General features: G+C 44.4%; 1 protein-coding gene across 1 annotated transcript; it reads left to right on the top strand.

The window, feature by feature from the left end:
* Nucleotides 1-226: 226 nt before the first annotated feature.
* Nucleotides 227-25308, top strand: ADAM28 (ADAM metallopeptidase domain 28). Its single transcript, XM_062510553.1, has 24 exons — nt 227-275; nt 2748-2848; nt 3424-3500; nt 5462-5540; nt 8545-8621; nt 9535-9730; nt 10169-10231; nt 11326-11397; nt 12171-12340; nt 14218-14302; nt 14803-14933; nt 15260-15437; nt 15864-15953; nt 16993-17188; nt 18040-18142; nt 18634-18790; nt 20859-20939; nt 21471-21549; nt 21965-22055; nt 22389-22488; nt 23862-23924; nt 24209-24286; nt 25133-25195; nt 25276-25308. Exons 1-24 carry the CDS (start codon nt 227-229, stop codon nt 25306-25308), a joined length of 2412 nt encoding a protein of 803 aa, XP_062366537.1.

Below are 25308 nucleotides of genomic sequence, written 5' to 3'. Positions count from 1 at the left end.
CAAAGCAAGCAGCAGGAACTCCCCTGGCTGTAACACTCTGTGCCTTGGTGTTGTGCAACACCTTGAGCAAACACTTCCTCCTGCAGGCGCAGGAATAAAACTGAACCCGTCCCTGCCTCTCACTCACAGCCCAGAGCAGCTCCTGGCCAGGGCCACACTGGGAACAACTGGGAACAACTGGGAACGTCACATTCCCACCCCACGGAGCCTCAGCAGAGCCCAGAGCATGGAAATCCTCCTCATTTCTGCTCTTCTGCTGCTTTTCCTCCAACAAGGTACTGCACTTTTTGTTGTATTCCTTTACTGGTTTTGCTGCGGGTAACGCTGTGGGAATTTTCAATTAACTGGGGGAGAGTAGGGAGGAACAGCGAGTTTAAAATTGGGAAATGGAGTCGGGGATTTTTGGGATTTTCTGTGCCAAGCAATTGTCTGTAATTCTTTAGTTAGAGCAGCATTTACTTGTTTGAAAAGTGGCCATAAATTGCCTAAAGACCCACAAGTGGCTGGTGAGCCAATAAAGCAACACTTACCCTGCAAGTGAGAGGCCAATTTACCCAATCACAGCAATTTATCAGCAATTTTGGCCATAAAATAACAGATATCTCTATGAATTCAATTGCAACATTTAAAGTATTGAAGACACTTTATTTCTCTGCATGATACTTCAGGTTATATTCAAGTGACTCCACCTGAGCAGAGCCCATTATTTTTTTCCCTCGCAGTTTCTTTCAATTCCTGTCAGTGGGGAATGGAATTCTTCAGGGCTTGGCCTGCACAAACATGCACAGGATTTATATCCATAATTAAACAGATAATTAGCATTCAGGAGCAAACCTATAATTTATTGTTTTGCAAAGAATATCTGAAAATGTGCACACCATTAAGGTGTTACTTTTGTTACCTTGACAAAACCACAACTTTGTTGTCAATAAAATCCTCCCTAATGATTTTTTGCTGGCTGACACCCTTGGAAAAGCACACAATTATTTCTTCCTTATTACAAATTGTTGCACGAGGCCCAAGGAATTTCTTTCCTCCTTCAAGCTCTAGACAAAGCCTGAAGGCAGCAACGACAATGCACTGATTAAAAAACTCCCTCGAATAAAGGATTAATTCCAATCAACACCCACGAGTTTTCCTTGAAATTCTGTTTGGATCAGACTGCAGGGAAGGGATGAGTTTAGTCCTGAGCCTCCCGTTAAGCCTCACCTTAACTTGAACCCTCTGGGCTGGACTTGCACAAAGGGCATGGAGAGATAAAATTGGGAAACTCTGTTCCAGGAGGCCTGAAATATTCCTGGGATTGCTCCACAAGGACACACTTGAGGCCTGTGGAGAGAAATCTCTTTTATTTTTTAAATAAACGTAATTAATTGCTTAAAAAAAACCCCATAAACCACTATTGTGAGTGGCAGTAGTAAAGTTACACCTGGTAGCTGCTCCCAGCACGTGCTCGGTCTAACAGCTCAGCTGACACAGGATCCCTCTGCACCAGTAAATCAACATCTTTATCAAGATACGACCAATTACTTTTGGAAGGGCTTGAATCAAATAAATCAGTGATAAAAGAATGGATCTGTTCGTTTCACTGTGACAATTTGCATGAGGATGGGCTCTGCTGTTCCAGAAAGAAAATTACAGTAATTGGAGACCTCTCTCCTGGAAAAACCTGGCCCTGGGGCAGGAATCACCACGGGAGGTGCTGTGTTCCTTTGTTTTAGTGGGGTTTCCTTGGCTTTCTGGGCTCTTTTGTTGTTGCTGTTGGTTTATTTTTCAAATACAGGCGCTCAAGAATTCAGCAATTCAGATGAAATTCCCTTCTGTAGGAGATTAAAGAGTTCGGGGGTATCTAACACATCCCGTGTCCAACTCTGTTTTCCCAAAACCTGGCCCCCAGCTGCCAGGATGAACTCCAGGGTGTGCTCACCCCTGCAGGGCAGGCCCCAAATTAACTTTGCTCCACATTTGCAAAGCTTCAGAGCAGAAAACAAAAAAACCAAAAACAAAACAAAACAAAAAAAAAACCAACAAAAAAATTCTCTTTATCAGCCTTGTATTTCCTCACCCAGCTCTGCCGAGCTCAAAAGGGTTCTGGGAGTCAAGGACCCTCCTGGATTCCTTGCACCTTCAAGATTTTCCTCTTTTCCTGCCATTATTTTACCTGGCCATGTCCAAATTCCTCCCCCCACCCTTCTGCTGTCCTCTCTTCAACCCAATTCAAGAGGTAAAAGCTATAAAAGAAAAGATTATTTATTGCCTCCCTCTCTTCAAGTTCTGCCACCATTATTTATGTGCCAAAGCCTTCCAGAGCAGCAATCCTGTTGCAAAGCTGGCATTGTGTGAGTTTATTTGCTGGTGCAGAAGCAGTCTGGGCCTGTCTGACGCGTGATAAGGTTTGGAGATCGCTCATTCCACAAACCCAAATCCATTAATTCACGTCGCTGGAAAATGCAGAAGGAAAGGCTGAACTGGCATGGCTGGGCTGGCTTGTTGGGACTTGAACTGCTCAGAGCTGGGGGAAGAAACACAAAGGGAATTGCAGGAAATGTTTGGACACCTGGAAGTAGCCAGGGAGGGCAACTCCTCCAAAATCCAGGATAAGGAAACCTTTGGTGTTGGGTCACACGATGGAGGCAAAGCAGGGGAGCACGAGGTGCTGCAAGAACCCAAAAGAGTCACCCGGCCAGCCATGAAATTGAGTGTTTAATAAATTAAAATTGTGTTTTCATCAATCTGTTTCTCCCCAGGGAGCAGCAGAGAGAAGTTCCCCGGAGCTGAGCACTATGAAATCGTTTATCCACAGAAATTGCACGCGGTGCACAGGAGAGGTGTAGGAACAAGCTCAGAGGTAGGAAGGGAGATCATTTCTTGGGTGATTCTGGGGGATGGAGAAGGATTTCTGGAGCTGAAACACCCTTGGGTTTCAAGGGTGAGAGAATTCGGAAAAAAACATTTGCTCTTCCAAAAGGAAAAAAAAGACAAACAAAACTGGAGAAGTGATCTGGAAGAGGAGCTCAGAAGATCCCTTGCGCCATCTGTGTCTCTTCTGAGCTTGAGGCTCTGCAAAGATGTGGGGCTTGAGTTTTAATAACCTGTGGATGCTTTAATTTAAATGATATTAAACCAATAATTAAAAGCAGAATTGGTCTGTACAATTCCAGAGGGTGTTACAGAACCACTCAGCCTTTCCCCAGGCATGCAGGATTTGTGCTTATGGAGGTAGAAATGAATTTGCAAAGTCAAATTTGCTCCTCTAATTAGAAACCCCTGAAACAGAGCGACCTCCTGCTTATCCTGCTCCTGCCAGAATCCTTGGTTTTGGTGGGAAGTGGGGGGGAAAGAACACGGCTGGTGTTCCAATGACAGCACTGGTGAGCCAGGAGCTGCAGCAGGGAATTTCCTGACACTTAAATCTGTTTGCAGAGCAAATACGATGACATAGTGAAGTACGGGATCAAAGCCAACGGAGAGGAAGTGGTGCTGAAACTCCAAAAAAATCGGTAGGTTCAGCCCAACTCCTCTTTATTCCTCCCTAGGAGCCACTGCAGGGTGTTCAGGATGCCAAGAAAGCAGGAATTAGAGCCCAATAAAACAGGAGTGTTCTGGTGGAGTCAACATTTTGATAGCAAGGAAAGAAAAGGGGAGAGGAAGAATCCTGTGACTGTTTTGGGAATGTGGAATAAGGGCTTGGGATGAGACATTGCCATGATGGGGAGACTTCCCCTCCTGCTACCTCTGCTCCCCCATTTCTCTCCTAAATTGTTAAATCCAATGCATTTTTAATATTTTTCTGTTGTTTCACCGGTTTTCTGTGAAGACTCTGCGTGTTGCAGAATTGTAGCCTGGAGTGACAGCATAAGGGGGATGGTTTTAAACTGAGCAAGAGGGGGTTTAAATGAGAAATCAGGAAGAAATTCCTCCCTGGAAGGATGAGGAGGGGCTGGGATGGAATTCCCAGAGGAGCTGGGGCTGCCCCTGGATCCCTGGAAGTGCCCAAGTCCAGGTTGGGATAACCTGGGACAGGGGGAGGTGTCCCTGCCATGGAACAAGGATTTTGAGGTCCCACCCAAACCATCCCATGATTCCAGAACAGACTCGGTGATCTTGGAGGTGTTTCCAACCTTAATCATTCCGTGGTTCTTTATTTATATATCCCTATTTTATAGACAGATATAGAAATAGAAAAATTATAAATAGAGATATCGATAAATAGATAGACATAGATATAAATTATATAGAGAGATGAATAGATAGATATAGATATAGATATAGATATAGATATAGATATAGATATAGACAATAAATATATGGATAAACAGATAGATCTAGATAAATATATATATAAAATTATATAGAGATATAGATATAGATATAGATATAGATATAGATATAGATATAGATATAGATATAGGTATAGATATAGATATATAGATATCTATATATAGATATAGATAATAAATATATGGATAAACAAAGCTAGATAAATATATATAAACCTATATAGATATAGATAGATATAGATATAGATATAGCTAATAAATATATGGATAAACAGATAGAGCTAGATAAATATATATAAAATTATATCTAGATATAGATATAAATATAGATATAGATATAGATATAGATATAGAAATTAAAAATATAGAGATATAGATAGATACATAAATATATAAACAGATATATAAATATATAAACAGATAAACATATAAATAGGTAAATAGATAAACAGATAAATAGATAAATTGGTAAACAGATAAATAGATAAATTGGTAAACTGATAACAGATATTTGCCTTAGCACTACTTTAACCTGGACTAACCAAATATAAACTGTCATTGACAAAATCTTCCTGGAAATTGCAAATCTGGCTCCAGCAGAGCATTAGCCCACGCTGCAACAAGTCTGGGTTAATGGTTGCTTTTCCAGAGGCTGTGCAAATACAGTAGTGCCATAATCAACTCATGTTAAATATAGATTCTAATTAACTGCTTGCCCCTGTTTTAATCTAATCCAAATATTTGGAGTGGGGGGGGGGGAGGGAAATGGTGTTGTACTGAATCCTGTTCTTTGAAGAGAAGTGGGATTGTGGCCACGGAAGAGAGTTGCCCAAACAGGAGTCATTGCAGGTGTGCTGCTTTTAGGAAGATGTAAAAAGGACCAAAAAAAAAAAATAAAATAAAAGTCATTATGTAATTATATATTTGCATCCAGATCTGCCAGGAGATGAGTTCATCCCAATGAAATCAGCAGACTTCAATTGCTTTCTTCTTTTAGGAAAGTCTTTTTGTTTGAGCAAAGGTTATGAACAAGCAGAATTCCCCTCCCGGAGTTTCTGCGATACTAAGAATAACCTGAGTAATTGTTTGAATTCCCCACATACTCGGTGTGCTGTGTCATCACCTCATTTCCACATGGCAACAATTTCCTCGCAATAACGGCTGCGCTTGGCTCCTTGCAGGGATCTCCTGGCTGGGGATTATTCTGAAACTCTTTATTCTGCTGGCGGCCGACAAATAACAACAACTCCTCACATCAAGGTAGGACAGGAAGGGATTTTCCCTTTTGCTTCCAGTCTTGAGGTTCACATGAGATTCATGGATGTGTGAAACAACAGGGGATATGAGACAGCAAGGAAAGGTTTGAAACCCAGGATTGAAACCCAGCTTTGAAATGCAGGATTGAAATGAAGGTTTTAACTCAGGTTTTAAATCCAGCATTGAAATCCAGGTTTGAAATGCAGGATTGAAACCCAGGTTTTAACTCAGGTTTGAAATCCAGGTTTGAAATGCAGGTTTGAAATGCAGGATTGAAATGCAGGTTTTAACTCAGGTTTGAAACCCAGGTTTAAAGTCCAGGTTTGAAATCCAGGTTTGAAATGCAGGCTTTAACTCAGGTTTGAAATCCAGCATTGAAATCCAGGTTTGAAATGCAGGATTGAAATGCAGGATTGAAATGCAGGTTTTAACTCAGGTTTGAAACCCAGGTTTAAAGTCCAGGTTTGAAATCCAGGTTTGAAATGCAGGCTTTAACTCAGGTTTGAAATCCAGCATTGAAATCCAGGTTTGAAATGCAGGATTGAAACCCAGGTTTTAACTCAGGTTTGAAATCCAGGTTTGAAACGCAGGTTTGAAATGCAGGATTGAAATCCAGGTTTGAAACCCAGGATTGAAACCCGGGTTTGAAACCCAGGATTGAAACCCAGGTTTGAAATCCAGGATTGAAACCCAGGATTGAAACCCAGGTTTGAATTGCAAGTTTTAACCCAGGTTTTAACCCAGGTTTGAAACCCAGGTTTTAACTCAGGTTTTAACCCAGGTTTTAACTCAGGTTTTAACTCAGGTTTTAACCCAGGTTTGAAACGCAGGTTTTAACTCAGGTTTTAACTCAGGTTTTAACCCAGGTTTTAACTCAGGTTTTAACCCAGGTTTGAAACCCGGGTTTTAACTCAGGTTTGAAACGCAGGTTTGAAGCCATTCAGGGAGGCTCTGGAGGGATGGGGAAATTGGGATTTTCACTTGTTTCTGTGGGGAATCAGCTCCATGGTTTGGTTTCCAAGAAGGCACCACCTCAGTGGCTGCTGACCAATTTCTGGGTGGAATTCCAGCCTTTTATTGGGAGCCAGGGTCATCCCAAAGCTTTCAACCTCCAGACTTTGGCTCGCAGACTTTGCTTCTCATGCCCAGCCCCGTGACTTGATTTGGGCCCTGATCCCAAGGAGAGAGATCCTGAGCCTGATAAAATCCCATTTCCTCCCAGATCACATTTCCAGGCACGCTTTGTGCAGCTGAGCCCTGACAAATCAGCTCTGCACCTGCAGGCAAACTGGACTTGCTACAGAAGGGAATTTTTAATTTGCTGTTCACTGATCTTCCCCAAAGCTCCCACCTGAAGTTATCCAAGCTCATAAGATGTGTTTTAACAACACCATCTGGAATTTGGAGCCAAATTTTCTTCGTGAGGAGCAATTAGAATGAAATAAATGTGCATCAATAAATATAAATATAAATATAAATATAAATATAAATATAAATATAAATATAAATAAATATAAATATAAATATAAATATAAATATAAATATAAATAATAAATGAACAATATATATGTGCATAAATAACTCTGGGTTAGTTATTTTCCCCAAAGTTCCCACCTGAAGTTCTCCTCCTGTTTTAACAACACAATCTGGAATTTGGAGCCAAATTTTCTTTGTGAGGAGCAATTAGAATGAAATAAATGTGCAATAATAATAATAATAATAAAATAATAATAATATAATAATAACAACTAAATGTGCAATAATAATAGTGATGATGATGATGATGATGATGATGATGATGATGATGATGATGATGATAATAATAATAATAATAATAATAATAATAATAAATGAAATAAATGTGCATAAATAACTCTGGGTTGGTTATTTTCCCCAAAGTTCTCCTCCTGTTTTAACAACACAATCTGGAATTTGAAGCCAAATTTTCTTTGTGAGGAGCAATTAGAATGAAATAAATGTGCATAAATATAAATATAAATATAAATATAAATATAAATATAAATATAAATATAAATATAAATATATGAATGAAATAAATGTGCATAAATAACTCTGGGTTGATTATTTTTGTTGGGTATTTTTTTTCTGATTACTCCAATTGTTTCCACTCCCTGAATGAATCCTGTCAAAAACCTGAATAAAGATAAATTTGAACAGCCCTGCCTGTGCTGAACAGGGAATTTCTGCCCTGGGGATTTTGGATTGTGATCAGGAGATTTTCCTCTTGAATCCTCCGCTTTTCCCCAGTAACTTTTCCTTCGTGGATGTCTTTTCCCCTGTAACAAAGCTGACATTTCATGGTGGAAAACAAATAAATGATAAAGTTAAACCAAAATCCACAAGAAAACAAAAGGCACGGGGAATGGAGGTTTGGATACAGGTTCTTAAGGATTCCATTCAGGAAAACGCCGTGGGTAAAATTTTCCACAACCCCTCAGTGACTTTGAAATCTTTTTGAACACAGAAACAGAAACATTAAATCCTTAAGCCAATTAAGTCCCCAAACCATTTCCCCTACCCATGTTTATTACAATACCTGTATTTTAATCTCTGTGAAATGAATGCATTTAATTGCTGGGTAATTAAAGAGCATTTCCTTGAAATTTGTGCTGAAGGAAACAATTTGGAGTGGACTTTAACTGAGCAGTGCGTGCTTAACTTGGAGCAGGGAGTGGGAATATTCTTATTTTTCTGTGCTGTGCATTGACCAGAGCCCAGAATTGTTGAATTTCTCACAATTCCTTGTGTTGAAGGATAAAAACAATGGCTCCACAGAATGGTCATGAACTTTTAAAATTCCTTTTAAGCAAAGAGAGGCTTCCTCGAGTAGTGAAGCTTATTGTAATTTGCAGAGAGTTTGATTTGTTTTTTTAAAATCCCTGGATTCAACGGAGTCTATGGACTCCATGAGACTGGATTTTATTTTATTTTATTTTATTTTATTTCATTATTTTATTTTATTTTTATTTTTAATTTTTCCCACCAGGATCACTGTTACTATGGAGGCCACGTGGAGGGTGATGCTGAGTCTGTGGCGAGCATCAGCACCTGCACAGGGCTCAGGTGAGACGGGGCTGGGTGCCCAGAGCAGAATGTGCAGTTTTGGGATAAATGTTCCAAAAAACGCCTTGGGGTTTTAGGTTTTATATTTTTCAGAATCTCTGCTACTTAGTGTGTAACTCTGAGACTTTGTGTTAGGTGTTAGTAAGGCGTTAGTTAGGAGTTAGTAAATTCTCTTCACAGGGGAGTTGGACACAACAATCCCTTCCCAGCTGGAGAATCAAGGACACCCAGTACCCAAAAATGAGAAATAATCAGCGAGGAAAAGGGTTGAGACTTCTTGGCCTGGGATAGGAAGTGGTTGGATAATTGACCCCAGATTTGAACCAAAATTTATCCAAGTGTAAAACTCATGACCAGGATCCATCCTGGATTTGATTTGGGTGTAGCCCCGGCCAGGCTCTTGCACTGCCCAAGGTGAATCCTTTCAAAAAATACAAATTTTATTCCTTTTGCTCTGTCCAGTCTCTGTTCCAGCTCAGCCTTTCCAGGTAACACCAACAGGAAAGAATCAGGATGGAAAGAAGAAATGTGATCTTTCATTCATGTGATCTTTTATTCAGGATTTGGAAATCTGCTTCCCAGAGGAAAGCAGAAGGGAGAAAAATAGTTACTCCCAGTAATTACAATATTTTCACCTCAAATCAGATGAAAACATCTTTGAATTTCCCACCGGAAGGAAATCCACTTTTCAACCACTTCTGTCAGCACAAACCTCTCAAAATTTCAAACAAATTCATTCCTAACCCAGCCTCTCTTTGACTGGGAGCACCCAAATCTTCCAATTAACTCACTAATTATTAAATTTCTGCTTCGAAAGCGTCGCTCGCTGCCTCAGGCCGCAGGGATACCCCAAGGTTCTTTACGTTTGGGATAAATGCTCCAAAATCTCCCGTTCCAACCCATTTTTTTTTAGTGGCTACTTTGAGACCCGCGGTCAGAAGTTCCTGATTGAGCCCCTGGGAGCCTCGGGCAGGGCTGAGCACGTGGTTTATAAATACGAGGCCCTGAAACAAGAACCCATCAAAACCTGTGGGCTGGTCAACAACTCCTGGGAACAGGACTCCAGGGACCCCATCAACGACATCTTCAAATCCAGCAACAGCCCAGAGGTAACACATGGATGTTCCCGTCCAAAAACAAAACAAAACAAAAAAAACGGGATTTGTGGTCATTGGGAAACTCTAAATAACACAAATCCCACTTGGTCTGGTGGCTCCTCCACAGAGCTGTTTAAACACAGAGAAATGGGGTCAGATCTTAAAAACCTGAACAAAATCTGAGATTTCAGAGTCACCAGCTGAGTTAAACCCTCCTGCCTTTAACGGGTTAACAGTGCACCTTGAACACCTAAATACTCATTCATGTCTATTTTACCTTCCCTATCTGAATAAAAATTTAAATATCCAGCCTACTTCTTATCATTTAAACCCAAACCAGTCCCTTCTAAATGAAAGAAATCCCCTCAATAATTAATAAGCAGCTCTGAAGCTGCAGAGGTTGGGGCTAGAAAAGCTCTTAAAAGTAATTTTAAATAAATTATTCTTTAGATGAAAGCCTACCTGAAGGCAAGGAAGTACCTGGAGCTCTACATCGTTGCAGACAATGCTTTGGTGAGTTTTGGAATTCTTATTTTGTGCTTGATCAGCTCCACTGGAGCTTCCCAGGGTATCCCAGCTTGTATTCCTGGGATCCTACAAGAGCTGCGAGGTTACTCTGAGCCTGGCTGGGAAATGGAATTTCTAAAGGGGATTTGATTTGAAATTCCTACCTGGAGATGACAAGAATTCAGAAAAGATCTTGCAGTGCTTGTCCTGTTGGAATATCCTGATTTGGAAGGGAATATCCTGAATTGGAAGAGAATATTCTGAGTTGGAAGGAATATTCCGGATTGGAAGGGATATTCTGAGTTGGAAGGAAAATCCTGGTTTGGAAGGGAAAATCTTGAATTAGAAGGGAATATCCTGATTTAAAGTGAATATCCTGATTTGGAAGGAATATCCTGATCTGGAATATCCTGATTTGGAATATCCTGATTTGGAAGGAATATCCTGATTTGGAATATCCTGATTTGGAATATCCTGATTTGGAATATTCTAATTAGAAGGGAATATCCTGATTTGGAATATCCTGATTTGGAATATCCTGATTTGGAAGGAATATCCTGATTTGGAATATTCTAATTTGAAGAGAATATCCTGATTTGGAATATCCTGATTTGGAAGGAATATCCTGATTTGGAATATTCTAATTTGAAGAGAATATCCTGATTTGGAATATCCTGATTTGGAAGGAATATCCTGATTTGGAATATTCTAATTTGAAGGGAATATCCTGATTTGGAATATCCTGATTTGGAAGGAATATCCTGATTTGGAATATTCTAATTTGAAGGGAATATCCTGATTTGGAATATCCTGATTTGGAATATTCTAATTTGAAGGGATAATCCTGGGCTCGACAGGACCCACAAGGATCCTTGAGCCCAACTCCTTCTCTGCACCCTACACAGAAATTCATAAAATTTTGGAAGGGGCTGATACTGAAACCACAACCCAACATCTGATAAAATCCTACATCCAACATCATTTTTTTATATATAAAGTATGATTTTTCATGCATGGCGTGGTTTGCAAACCAATCTCCTGTGGGATATTTATTTCCTGATTAATTCCCTTTTCCTGACACGCTGTATTTGCCTTTTCAGTACAAGAAATATGATGAAGATGTTAAAAAAATAAGACAAAGGATATTTGGAATAGTCAACTACATCAACACGGTGAGAGCAAACAATTGGCAATGAAATCCAAGCCTTTAGTCAATTTTTTCTATTGAAAACAATTGAAACCCAAATAATTTATGATATTTCTATTTAAAGTTGTTGAAATTCAAGTGATTTCAATTCGTTTTTTCTATTAAAACCATTGAAATCCAAGTGATTTATAATTCTTTTCCATTGTAAACATCATAAATTTTCATTATTAATGTAGGAATGAATGAAAACTCAGCTTCATGGTAATTTATTTTCCTGTTCTTTGCCTTCAGATATGAGATTTTTAATAAAGATTATTTCTATTCCTACGTTAAATATTTATATTAATATTATATAAATATGCATTATATATTAATATATAATGCATATTAATAATTATATATAATATATTATATTAACACATATTTTATATATTGATATATTTATACTCATACTTCAATTATTTCTACCGATATTTTAAGGTATTTTCTAATCACTTGTCAAGTGAATGATTGCTTCAAAAAAGATAAATTGATTCTTGATTCCTTTGCTAAAAATTTCTTCCAAAGTTCCTGGAATTTTCAAGTATTTTGAATATTTGAAAGTTGTTTGAAAGTGGTGGGAAATCAGATTTCCTGGTTTATTTGGTGACACTTTTTGGGAATTCAGAGCTTGGAAAGGCTTTCTTAAGTCTGGAGTGGATATCGGAGTGGAAAAGTGACCCAAGTACCAGGACAAAGCTGTGTTTAGTTTTTTACTGATTTTTAATTGATTCGTTTTTAATGAATTCTCTGCTGCAGGTGTATAAATCCATCAACACCCACGTGGCCCTGGTTGGCCTGGAGGTGTGGACAGATGGGAACAAGTGTCCCCTGAGCAGGAGCGCGGGGTCCACCCTGGACAACTTCTCCAGATGGCGCCGGACGGAGCTGCTGACGAGGAAGAGGAACGACAACGCTCAGCTCATCACGTGGGTCCTTCCCTTCCCTTCCCTTCCCTTCCCTTCCCTTCCCTTCCCTTCCCTTCCCTTCCCTTCCCTTCCCTTCCCTTCCCTTCCCTTCCCTTCCCTTCCCTTCCCTTCCCTTCCCTTCCCTTCCCTTCCCTTCCCTTCCCTTCCCTTCCCTTCCCTTCCCTTCCCTTCCCTTCCCTTCCCTTCCCTTCCCTTCCCTTCCCTTCCCGGAACTTCCCTTCCCTTCCCTTCCCTTCCCGGAACTTCCCTTCCCTTCCCTTCCCGGAACTTCCCTTCCCGGAACTTCCCTTCCCTTCCCGGAACTTCCCTTCCCTTCCCGGAACTTCCCTTCCCGGAACTTCCCTTCCCTTCCCGGAACTTCCCTTCCCTTCCCGGAACTTCCCTTCCCGGAACTTCCCTTCCCAAAACTTCCCAAAACTTCCCAAAACTTCCCAAAACTTCCCTTCCCAAAACTTCCCTTCCCAAAACTTCCCAAAACTTCCCTTCCCAAAACTTCCCAAAACTTCCCAAAACTTCCCTTCCCAAAACTTCCCTTCCCAAAACTTCCCAAAACTTCCCTTCCCAAAACTTCCCTTCCCAGAACTTCCCAAAACTTCCCAAAACTTCCCTTCCCAGAACTTCCCAAAACTTCCCAAAACTTCCCTTCCCAAAACTTCCCAAAACTTCCCTTCCCAGAACTTCCCAAAACTTCCCAAAACTTCCCTTCCCAAAACTTCCCTTCCCTTCCCAAAACTTCCCTTCCCAAAACTTCCCGAAACTTCCCTTCCCATTTTTTATTCATTAAAAATTGCTCACCAAATTCATTTCAGGCACTTTTTTTTTTCCCCCCCCTCCATAAAAATCTCTCACCAAACAACCAAGGCCCTTTTTATTCCTTAAATTTTCTCACCAAACACATTCCAGGCACTTTTTATTCCTTAAAAATCTCTCACCAAATCCATTCCAGGCACTTTTTCCACAAAAATCACTCACCAAATATTCAAGGCCATTTTTATTCCTTAAAAATCACTCACCAAACACATTCCAGGCATTTTTTATTCCTTAAAAATAATTCACTAAACATTCAAGGCCATTTTTATTCCTTAAAATTTGTCACCACTCCTGAGCTGGATTTGACCTATTCCAAAGCTGGCTTGTACCAATTCCAGGGCAAAAAAAAAAAAATTAATCCAAGAATCCAAGTTCTCTCTTTTGTTGTTTTTGTTGTTGTTGTTGGTTTTTCGTGGGGTTTTTTTGTTTGTTTGTTTTTTGTGGTTTTTTTGTGGGTTTTTTTTTTTTTTTTTTTGTCATGGAGCACAAATAAATTCCTGCCAGGACACGGCATCCAATTTTTCCAGCTGAATCCCTGCAAAAACAGGGGATGGGAACTTTTCCCTTATCTGAGACTCTTCTTCTGGATTTGCTCACAAAATCTGAGTGTCCTGGGGACTGCAGCAAAGTCTGACAACTTCAAGAGTCATAGCATGAAGTCTAACAGGGAAATGATGAATTTAATTTCCCAAAAAATGTGGGAAATGCCAAATTAAACCAGCGCTGACCTCATGTCACTTTTCTGTCTCATGCCTAGAGGTCCTGACTCATCCCTTTGCTGCATTTGGAGCTTTTTACACTCCCACAGATGCTTTAAATCTGAAAAACCATCACAGAATTTAAATAAATATTACAATGAAAAGTGCTTCAATTGATTTTTGTGGGTTTTTTTTGTTTGCTTTTTTTTTAATTTTTTTTTTTATTTGCAGAGATCTTAAAATTAAATATTTTATTCGATGTGAGATTCCATCTGGAGCTGGGGATGAAACCTCCAGCCTGGTTTGGGAAAGATCCCTGAGTTCAGAGCCCCATCCTTGATCTCACTGTGCTTTTGTGTTTCCTTCCAGAGGTCTGGACTTCGAGGGAACCACCATTGGATTGGCCTTCCTCAAATCCATATGCAGTGATTTATACTCTGCAGGTATTATTCAGGTCTGATTCATTTTTATTTCATTTTTAAAGGCTTTCCTATGGTTTTTCACTCTGCCAGTGAAGAACTCTTGTGAATAATGTTGGGTTTAGGGTACTCTCAGTTATCTGGTTCATGATTAAACTGTAAAAATTCCCAAGCAGAGCCCTGGAAGTGTCCAAGGCTGGGCTGGACAGGGCTTGGAACAATCTGGGATAGAGGGAGGTGTCCCTGCCCTGGAACTGGATGGCATTTAAGGTCCCCTGCAACCCAAACCATTCTGGGATTTTATTTTAATGGAAGTGAAGGGGTTAAAGAAAACCTCCGTTGTGTCTAATGTTATAAATATCTTTATGAAACAATAAAAATAATCCAGTGGATGGATTGAGCACCACGTGAGCCCCTCGTGCATCGCGAGGATAATTCCACTCGAGGAAAAATTGTGGTTTTCATTTTCTTGCTGCTTGGAAATAGGGAAATAACAAACCTGGAAATAACAAAGAGCTTTTCCTTGGCTCCCCAGGACCACAACAGGAACGAGATTGCAGTGGCAGCCACCATGGCCCACGAGATGGGGCACAACCTGGGCATGAGCCACGACACCGAGGTCTGCTCGTGCAGCGACGACGTTTGCATCATGACAGACACTGTCAGGTGGGGCTGGGGGTAAAATTGGGGCTGAAAATGGGTTTTGGGCAAGCTGAGAGCTTCCAAACTGGGCCAGTGGTTTTGTCCTGTGAGATTATTACATTCAAATGAATTTTAAAATAATTTAAAAAAAAAAAAATTAAAATGGATTAAATTCCAGGTCGTTGTCAGGTGTTCCCACGAAAAACCCAACCCGGGATTTGGTCCCTGTATGTTTAGAAAAATGTTTACACCCAAGAGTTGTGGGGACAGCAACAAATCTCTCCCAAGATGTGTTTCTCCTCCTTGCCCACGCCAATCCTACCATAAATCCTCCTGTTTTCCCAACACAGCTCCAGGATTCCCAAGGAGTTCAGCTCCTGCAGCCTGCAGAGCTTTGAGACGTTCATGCTGGCCGACATGCCCAGGTGCCTGACCAACATCCCAGAGCTGAGCAGCATCATTGCCCCTCCGTCCTGCGGGAACGGGTTCGTGGAGAAGGGAGAGGAATGTGACTGTGGCACTCCCGAGGTACCTGGCAGTGAGAGAATCCTTGGGGAAGGCAAAGGGGATTGTGGATTTTTGTTTGTTTGTTTGTTTGTTTGCACAGCAGCTGCTTTCTGGCAGCCCCTGAGGCGCACACAGATCTTGCTGAAGTAGAAATTGTGGTCACCAAATTGCTGAGCTGGGGTGGCTGGGGACGTGCTGAGTGCTGGGAAAGATGAAGGCCTGGTTTGGCAGGAGGGGGTGACAGAGGAACCGAGAGTGGGACAAAGCCACCCCCAGGGCTCAGCCCAAACCCCAAGTTCCCTGCACAGCTTCCACCTCCAGACCCAGGGATTTTAGGGCAGGTGCTTCCCAAAAAAGCCAAAGCCAGATCCCAGATTTCCATCCCAGCCAGGGGCAGAGGTTTGCTGTCCCTGTCCCCAGCCCTGTCCCCTGTTACTTCTGTCCCAGGAGTGCACGAACGAGTGCTGTGACCCTGAGAGCTGCAAGCTGAGCTCGGGAGCTGCCTGTGCACACGGGGAGTGCTGTGAGAACTGCCAGGTGAGACCCTTGTAAAAATCTGACAGGTGAGACCCTTCCCTTCCCTTCCCTTCCCTTCCCTTCCCTTCCCTTCCCTTCCCTTCCCTTCCCTTCCCTTCCCTTCCCTTCCCTTCCCTTCCCTTCCCTTCCCTTCCCTTCCCTTCCCTTCCCTTCCCTTCCCTTCCCTTCCCTTCCCTTCCCTTCCCTTCCCTTCCCTTCCCTTCCCTTCCCTTCCCTTCCCTTCCCTTCCCTTCCCTTCCCTTCCCTTCCCTTCCCTTCCCTTCCCTTCCCTTCCCTTCCCTTCCCTTCCCTTCCCTTCCCTTCCCTTCCCTTCCCTTCCCTGCCCTCCCCTGCCCTCCCCTGCCCTCCCCTGCCCTCCCCTGCCCTCCCCTGCCCTCCCCTGCCCTTGGCACTGCCATGGAATCATGGAATGTCCTGGCCTGGAAGGGGCTCACTGGGATCTCTGCTCCAACCCCAGGCCCTGCAAAGACACCCCAAAATCCCACCCTGGGTATCCCTGGCAGCCCTGTCCAAACTCTCCTGGAGCTCTGGCAGATTTGGGAATGTTCCCATTCCCTGGGGAGCCTGGGCAGTGCCCAGCACCCTCTGGGGGAAGAACCTTTCTCAAAATCCAGCCTTTCCCAAAATCCAGCCTTTCCCAAAATCCAGTCTTTCCCAAAATCCAACCTTTCCCAAAATCCAGCCTTTCCCTGCTCTCCAGCCCAGCCCTCCCTGCACAGCTCCAGCTGCTCCCTCAGATCCTGTCCCTGCCCACCAGCCCAGCCCTGCCCACCACCCCCAACTCCCTCCATCTCCCACCAGCCTGGAGAAATGAGCCTTTGCTTGGCCATTTTCTCCCGGCAACGAAAGCTGTGTCGGGAGAGGCCAAAGCCCCAAAATGTGAGCTGACACATCCGAGGTGAAGTGAGACAGGATCTTGCTCCTCACCCGGCTTGTGGAGCGAGGAGGAGATTTCCCTGCTGGGTCAAGCCCCCGGCTGGGTGCTCTGAGCAGCGTGGAGGAGCCGGGTGCCGAGTGTGGCATTTTGTCCCTCCCTCAGTACAAGAAGCCGGGCTCGGTGTGCCGGGCGGTGAAAGACGACTGTGACCTGGCTGAGATGTGCACAGGGAGCTCCCCCAGCTGCCCTGAGGATCGATTCCGGGTCAATGGGCACCCCTGCAACTTTGGAGAGGGATATTGCTACATGGGCACCTGTCCCACCCGTGACAGCCAGTGCAAAGCTGCCTTCGGGCCACGTGAGTACCCTGGGCAGCCCCAAAATTCAGCTTGGCTTGGTCACAGCACACACAGAGAAGGGAATTCTGCATCTCCAGATCCTCAGGAGCAGCCCGTCCATACAAGTAAACTCCAGTCCGTAGCACAATTAACGATGATTTTTATCTTTCCCACTGTTGGTGTTTGGAAGTCATGAGCTGGAGCTCAGGGCTTGGGGTGCTCTGTGCTTCCAGAGAAATGGGAAGTGGGGAGTGCATTCATCTTTTGCAGAACGCATTTGAGGTAGCTGGAATGGAATTGGGGAAGTGGTTTTTGACCAGATGGGAAGAGGAGATTGCTGTCCTTCAAATTAACATCCAAATTTGGCATGTCTGGTGCTTCTGAAAGCAGCATTTTCTAGAACTCGGCCATGGTTTGGGCTGAAAGGAAACTTAAATCCCACCCAGTGTGACACAGTGCCATGGCAGGGACACCTCCTGGGGGATCCAGCCTGGCCTTGGACACTGCCAGGGATCCAGGAGCAGCCACAGCTCTTTTGAGAATTCCATCTCAGCCCCTCAACCCTCCCAGCCAGGAATTCCTTCCCAGTATCCCACCCAAATCTCAATTTTCCAGTGGGAAGCCATTCCCCGTGTCCTGTCCCTCCATCCCTTGTCCCCAGTCCCTCCCCAGCTCTCCTGGAGCCCCTTCAGGCTCTGGAAGGGGCTCTGAGCTCTCCCTGGATCCTTCCCTTCCCTTCTGCAGGCTGAAGTGCCAAAAAGTCATTTATGCCCATGGGCACTTGGCTGGGAATGGCCATTTCCTAAGCAAAGGAAGGAGATGGAATATTCCCAGTTTTCCCAAACTCATCCTGCTGCCTTTTCCCCTGCAGAGGCCACAGAGGGCCCAGCCTCCTGTTACCACATGAACGAGAGGGGGACATATTTTGGATACTGCAGGAAGGAGCAGGGGACTCACCTCCCGTGCAAGAAAAAGTAAGCACTGGGGTATGGAATGTGCTGGGATTTGGGAAGAGAGACCATTCCCACTCAAATGAGAAGCCAGGAATGCCCTATTTTAGTGGCACAGGCCTGTATTCCTTCTTGCTGTGTCTGAAAATTGTGGGAAGTAATTTCTAACAAAAGTGGATTTAAACCCTGATGTGAGAGAGCAAAGGTGTGCACAGGGACCTGTGCAGGGCTGCTGGGGAGGACGAGCGTGTGGCTGAGCTCCAGGGATTTCGGGATTGGGAATTTCAGAAGTGAAGGAATACCAGTTCAATGCTCATTTCTGTGAATGGATTTCTGTTCCCTAATAAACTCAGCAGGATTTAAGAACCTGTCACCTGCTCCAACCAAGCTGCCCACGCCAGCATTCCCTGCTGCAGGGATTCCATTTCCTTGCAATTCAGCCTGCAGGAGGGAGCAGCTCAGCGCTGCTTTTCTGGGCCAGGTTCTTGAGGTAACAGCTCCTGTTCTCTTTCCAGAGACAAAATGTGTGGAAAACTCTACTGCTCTGGAGGGAGGGAGATGCCTCGGGATGGGAGCCTGCTGACCTTCCGCTCCTGCAAAGGCAGCTTCCCCAGGGCTGGGGAGGAGGACCCGGGGATGATCCTGGATGGAACCAAATGTGGGAATGGCATGGTGAGTGGAGAACTGTAGAAGCATCGTGGGGCAGGACGGTGGGGACGGAGAGAGGAGAGAGCTCGGAAACCATTCCAGCTCTGGGAACTCGGGGTGACTGCAAAGGGCCGGGGGGCAAGGACCCTGCTGGGAGCTGCCAGGAACAGCTCGGGGCAGGCACCAGAGAGCAGGAGAGTGAGAGTGAGTGAGAGTGAGAGTGAGAGTGAGTGAGAGTGAGAGTGAGAGTGAGAGTGAGAGTGAGAGTGAGTGAGAGTGAGTGAGAGTGAGTGAGAGTGAGAGTGAGAGTGAGAGTGAGTGAGAGTGAGAGTGAGAGTGAGAGTGAGAGTGAGTGAGAGTGAGAGTGAGAGTGAGAGTGAGAGTGAGTGAGAGTGAGAGTGAGAGTGAGAGTGAGTGAGAGTGAGTGAGAGTGAGTGAGAGTGAGAGTGAGAGTGAGAGTGAGAGTGAGTGAGAGTGAGTGAGAGTGAGAGTGAGAGTGAGAGTGAGAGTGAGAGTGAGAGCAATAGTAAGAGTAGGAGTAAGAGTCAGTCTCAGAGTCAGAGTAAAGCAATAGTAAGAGTAGGAGTAAGAGTCAGTCTCAGAGTCAGAGTAAAGCAATAGTAAGAGTAGGAGTAAGAGTCAGTCTCAGAGTCAGAGTAAAGCAATAGTAAGAGTAGGAGTAAGAGTCAGTCTCAGAGTCAGAGTAAAGCAATAGGAAGAGTAGGAGTAAGAGTCAGTCTCAGAGTCAGAGTAAAGCAATAGTAAGAGTAAGAGTAAGAGTCAGTCTCAGAGTCAGAGTAAAGCAATAGTAAGAGTAGGAGTAAGAGTCAGTCTCAGAGTCAGAGTAAAGCAATAGTAAGAGTAAGAGTAAGAGTCAGTCTCAGAGTCAGAGTAAAGCAATAGTAAGAGTAGGAGTAAGAGTCAGTCTCAGAGTCAGAGTAAAGCAATAGTAAGAGTAGGAGTAAGAGTCAGTCTCAGAGTCAGAGTAAAGCAATAGTAAGAGTAGGAGTAAGAGTCAGTCTCAGAGTCAGAGTAAAGCAATAGTAAGAGTAGGAGTAAGAGTCAGTCTCAGAGTCAGAGTAAAGCAATAGGAAGAGCGCGACGTTCCCGTCACAATACAAGAAATCTTCTCCCGTGCTGAATATTCTGATTGTCACTGCCCGGTGTAACACAAGACACGAATCCTGCAGCGTTTACACCCAGCCTGTAAGAATCATCGCGCTGCCCCGCTGGGTCCCATCTCAAACCCTACAAACTCCTCTGGGGACCCTTCTGCCGAGCTGGCAGGGTCTGCTCTGGCCTTGGAGCTGTGTGCAGGCGCAGGGAATTGTTCTCTCCGCAGGGATCACTCTCAGCTGCCCGCGCTGTTGTTTTCAGCTGCTCAGTAACTGAGGTTTGGTGTCTCAGAGACCGCTCTCATTCCACTCTCGGTTACAGTTCCCATATTCTCAAGATCTTTTGCCAGGCAATCATACTGACAAGGTTTTCCTGTTTCACCTTCCCCAACAGAGAATCACTTTTTCCTTTATTCTTCCCCCTCCCTCAGTCTTGCTTATACAATTCTCTCTTGTCCAAGGAAGATTTTTAAACAGGGAGGACTGAGTGGACCCCAAACTTCTGCTGATCTGCTTTCCTGACTTTTATCCCAAACCAGCAGCAAAGCAAACAGGAATTGACACCATTCCCATTTCCTTTAGGCTTGGCTGCTGCCTCGTTGCCTTTACTGACACAAAGATTTGTGTGAGGGGTTAGGAGATCATTAATGTGTTGTTATTACATTTAATTATTTCCATAATGGATGTCCCTCATCACTGGGTGCTGTTTCCAGTCACTTCCCTGAATATTCCCACCTGGAAGGGAGGGATGAGGGCCTGGGGTGGGGAGCAGTGATGTCTGCACATTTCTGTCACTCCCCTTTCTACAAAACACCCACATGGAAAATTAACCCCTCATCTCCCACTCCTGAAAGGGGTCTGAGGGGTTTCCAGAGCTGGTTCTGTGTCTCCTGCTGCTCTCCATCCCCTCACAGGATAAAATGACAACTCTGCCTGTCCTGGAAGCTCCAAATCCCTGTGGTTTGCTCTCATTTCAGGTGTGCAGCCACGGGGAGTGTGTCCATGCTGAGGAGGTCTTCAGATCCACCAACTGCTCTGCCAAGTGCTCTGGCCATGCTGTAAGACACCAGCATTTGATGTTATTCACTTTAAAACCCCAAGAAAATGATGCAGATCAGCCTCAGACCTCCTTGCTGACAGTGTTTCAGTCATTGACACAAATCTGTCAAATTTGAGGAGTCAGAAACTTGAAAATTGTTTTTTATGAAAACACATCTCACCTGATGTAACATCAATATTTTTGGCCTGGAGATGGACACAGCCCCTGAGCCATGGTATCACAGCTCTTCTCTATTAGGTTATTTTGATTTGGGGAAGAGAATTCTGCTCATATTTGACCTTTCAGAGACCTACAGATAAATAGATTAAATCTATAGTGAAGCTTTCACTGCAGAAGCAAAAGGTGCATGACATCAGGACTGTCCTTTAACACCCCAAACTGCTCCTTTTGTGCTAAATTTTAGCCCAAACAAACTGAGTGATTAAAAAAAAAAAAAAAAAAAAGGAAATACAAAAACTTCTCAGCATCCTCACCCATAAACTTTCGGCCCCCAAACCTGCTGAGGGTGTCCCTGCTCTGTGCTCCCCAGGTGTGTGACCACAAGATGCAGTGCCAGTGTGAGGAGGGGTGGGCACCCCCAAACTGCGACAGCTCCTCAGCCCTCACCAGTAAGTGCCACACCTGGGAATCTGTCCCTGTCCCCAGTGACTCCTGAGGGTTTAGGGACTCTCTCTGTCCCTGCCATCAGTGATTTTAGGAACTGTTTCTGTTCCTCAGTGATTCCTGATGTTTTAGGAACTTTTTCTGTCCCTGCTCTCAGTGATTTTAGGAACTGTTTCTGTTCCTCAGTGATTCCTGATGTTTTAGGAACTTTTTCTGTCTCTGCTCTCAGTGATCCCTGATGTTTAAGAACTGTTTCTGTGCCTGCCCTCAGTGATTTTAGGAACTGTTTCTATCCCTCAGTGATTCCTGATGTTCTAAGAACGGTTTCTGTCCCTCAGTGATTCCCTGATGTTTTAGGAACTGTTTCTGTGCCTGCCCTCAGTGGTCTGGGATGTTTAAGGACTGTTTCTGTGCCTGCAGGCATTGCTGTGGCTGCTGGGGTGCTGGCTGTCCTGGCTGTCACTGCAGCTGCAGCCGTGCTGCTCACCCGCTTCCGAGGCTTCCACAAGAGGTAAATCCTCCCCACGCCCACCCAAAACCCACAGAGCAAAGCCAGGAGATCCCTGCAGAGGTTTAAGCAGAGTTTGCAATGAGGGTGGGAGGAATTAGACTCTGGAAAGGAAGGAAGATGGTCCATGAGATTTGTGGAGGTGTTTCAGAAATCCCATGGTTGGGAGGGGATGGAAGAGTTGAAATGAAATCCCTAATAATCCCAAAAGAATAAAGGGAAGAAACAAATCAAAGCCACGAGTCCAAAACAGCAGGAGGAGGAAGGCAGGGGCTTCAGCTGTGAGGTTTTTTCTTCGGTTCACTAAAACTGACCTCGATTTGAAATCTCTGACAGCCACCAGACCGGGAGGGGACCCGGAGCCACCAACCAGGTCTTTGTGGATCAGGAGCAGAGCTGCAGGGAACAGCCTGTGCTGGTGCCACCTGCCCCGAAGGTGAGCGGGGACAGCTGGGGACTGTCCCCGGGGCTCAAACCATCAGAAAAACCATCAGCCACGGGGGCTGCACTTCCATCAGAATCCCGAAATGCTGAGGGGAGGGACAGCGCTGAGATCCCCAGAAAGAGATTCCCAAAATAATGGGGGGAAGGGACAGAGCTGGAAATCCCAGCACAAGATTCCCAAAATTCTGAAGGGACAACGCTGGGAATCCCAGCAGGAGATTCCCAGAATTCTGAAGGGATAACACTGGGAACCCCAGCACAAAATTCCCAAAATTCTGAAGGGACAACGCTGGGAATCCCAGCAGGAGATTCCCAGAATTCTGAAGGGATAACACTGGGAACCCCAGCACAAAATTCCCAGAATTCTGAAGGGACAACGCTGGGAACCCCAGCACAAAATTCCCAGAATTCTGAAGGGATAACACTGGGAATCCCAGCACGAAATTCCCAGAATTCTGAAGGGATAACACTGGGAATCCCAGCACGAAATTCCCAGAATTCTGAAGGGACAACGCTGGGAATCCCAGCACAAAATTCCCAGAATTCTGAAGGGATAACACTGGGAATCCCAGCACAAAATTCCCAAAATTCTGAAGGGACAACGCTGGGAATCCCAGCACGAAATTCCCAGAATTCTGAAGGGATAACACTGGGAATCCCAGCACGAAATTCCCAGAATTCTGAAGGGATAACACTGGGAACCCCAGCACGAAATTCCCAGAATTCTGAAGGGATAACACTGGGAATCCCAGTAGGAAATTCCCATAATTTTGAAGGGATAACACTGGGAACCCCAGCACAAAATTCCCAGAATTCTGAAGGGATAACACTGGGAATCCCAGCACGAAATTCCCAGAATTCTGAAGGGATAACACTGGGAATCCCAGCACGAAATTCCCAGAATTCTGAAGGGATAACACTGGGAATCCCAGCACGAAATTCCCAGAATTCTGAAGGGATAACACTGGGAACCCCAGCACAAAATTCCCAGAATTCTGAAGGGATAACACTGGGAATCCCAGTAGGAAATTCCCATAATTTTGAAGGGACAACGCTGGGAACCCCAGCACAAAATTCCCAGAATTCTAGAATTCTGAAGGGATAACACTGGGAATCCCAGCACGAAATTCCCAGAATTCTGAAGGGATAACACTGGGAATCCCAGCACGAAATTCCCATAATTTTGTCAGGACAAGGCTGGGAATCCCAGCACGGGGAGGGCTCTGGGTGCCCGAGGCAGGGCAGGGACAGCCGCAGATCGATCGATCGATCAATCAATCAATCAATCAATCGATTAATCAATCAGTCAATCAATCACGGGTGAGACAAGGGCTCCAGCCCACCTGTGACCGCTCCTGTTCGCAGGTGATCGATAACAAAGTTCTTCCCGTGCCTCCCCCTCAGGAGAACAAACCCCAGCGGCAGAGTGTGAGTATTTCTGGGAATACTGAAATAGCTGGAATGTCCCTGCTCCCCTGCGGGATTTGGGGAGCATCACAAACCCTGGGCACAGTGTGACCACAAGGATTCTGTGTTTCTGTTTCCTCAGCCAGCGCCCCTCATCCTCCCAGCCCTTTTCTACCCAGCTCCAGCCTGCACATTCCCCAGGAGCACGTGGGAAAACACACACACACACACACACACACTGCACACAGAGGGTTAAATTGGTTTATATTCTGGTTTATTTTGGTTTTTTGGTTTTTTTTTTCCAGCCTGCCCTGAGGCCCAAAGGTCCTCCACCCCCCGTTCCTGTCACCAAACCTGGCTCTTCCCACCCCGAGAAGAAATTTGTGAGTACAACCCTGCACCTTCCCTATCAGATTCCAATTAATACTTGCAGTTTCTGACGATGATTTAAAGTAAAAAATAAAAATCACAGCCATTCAAAGCACAGATTTTTAGGGTAGGAGTCACGTTTTGGCTGTGTAATCCTAAACTGCACAAATATTCCTCATCAGCCAGGGAGTCCTCCAAGGCATGAGAAGCTGGAGTTTAAGCCAAGAGGGATTTCAGGTGTAAATACCACTTAAATGATGAGTAACTTTGCTACTGCAGGTGCCTGTGAGGGTCCCTGTATGGCAGAGATTTAGGGGGTCTTACGTTTGTAAGAACCCAGAGGAATGGTTCTATTACTCATTAATAAACCCAAAAATCCTGATTAAAAGGAAAGAGCTGCCTCAAATATTCACCATCTCAGCATTTGAGCCCCCTGCCCTCCTATAAAATCCATCTGATTTCCATTGAGGCTGTAAAATCCATTTCACTCTGGTGACACAACTGTGGAGTGCTGCCTGCACAAACACTGGGTCAGGACAGTGTAAAACCTAAAATATAAAACACAAGATAAAATATATAAAAAAATATAAAATATCCCCATGTATCAATTATAAACCACATTTAAATCCCACTGCGTGAGCATGGAAATCAATATTTAAATATTGGGAACAGCTCGGTGTCTTCTGAAACAGACCTGGACTATTTGTATTTGTATTTTGTTTTCCCCTTGCACATGGAGAGATGATTCCTCTCCACCTGCAGCGTTCCCAGCTGGAAAACGCTGCAGGATGAGGGTGGCTGGGGAGGTTCTGCAGCTGCTCAGACAGCCCCAGTGACATCCAAACCCTGTTTTGTTCCAGGCTCCAGAGAGAAAACCTCCTCCTGTGCCCGTTCCCAAAGGCAAACCCCCCCCTCCACCCCAGGTAATTCAGGTGGGAATAACAATTCCCTGGGGATGGAATTCCTGGGCCTGCTGGGATTTAACTGCTCCTTTTCCATGCAGGCCTTGAAGCCCCCGATGAACCCCAGAGTGTGA

This window comes from Cinclus cinclus, chromosome 29 (genome assembly GCF_963662255.1).
Source record: "Cinclus cinclus chromosome 29, bCinCin1.1, whole genome shotgun sequence".
Taxonomy (NCBI): Eukaryota; Metazoa; Chordata; class Aves; order Passeriformes; family Cinclidae; genus Cinclus; species Cinclus cinclus.
The sequence above is the reverse complement of the archived record's forward strand: the minus strand, read 5'-3'. Positions and strand labels throughout refer to the sequence as shown.

Excerpts from the sequence above, each read along its gene's own strand:
- ADAM28 (XM_062510553.1), top strand. The coding sequence starts at position 227 with ATGGAAATCCTCCTCATTTCTGCTCTTCTGCTGCTTTTCCTCCAACAA. Across the intron at positions 276-2,747 it reads GCTGCTTTTCCTCCAACAAG|GGAGCAGCAGAGAGAAGTTC; the intron begins GTACTGCACTTT and ends GTTTCTCCCCAG. Across the intron at positions 11,398-12,170 it reads TAGTCAACTACATCAACACG|GTGTATAAATCCATCAACAC; the intron begins GTGAGAGCAAAC and ends TCTCTGCTGCAG.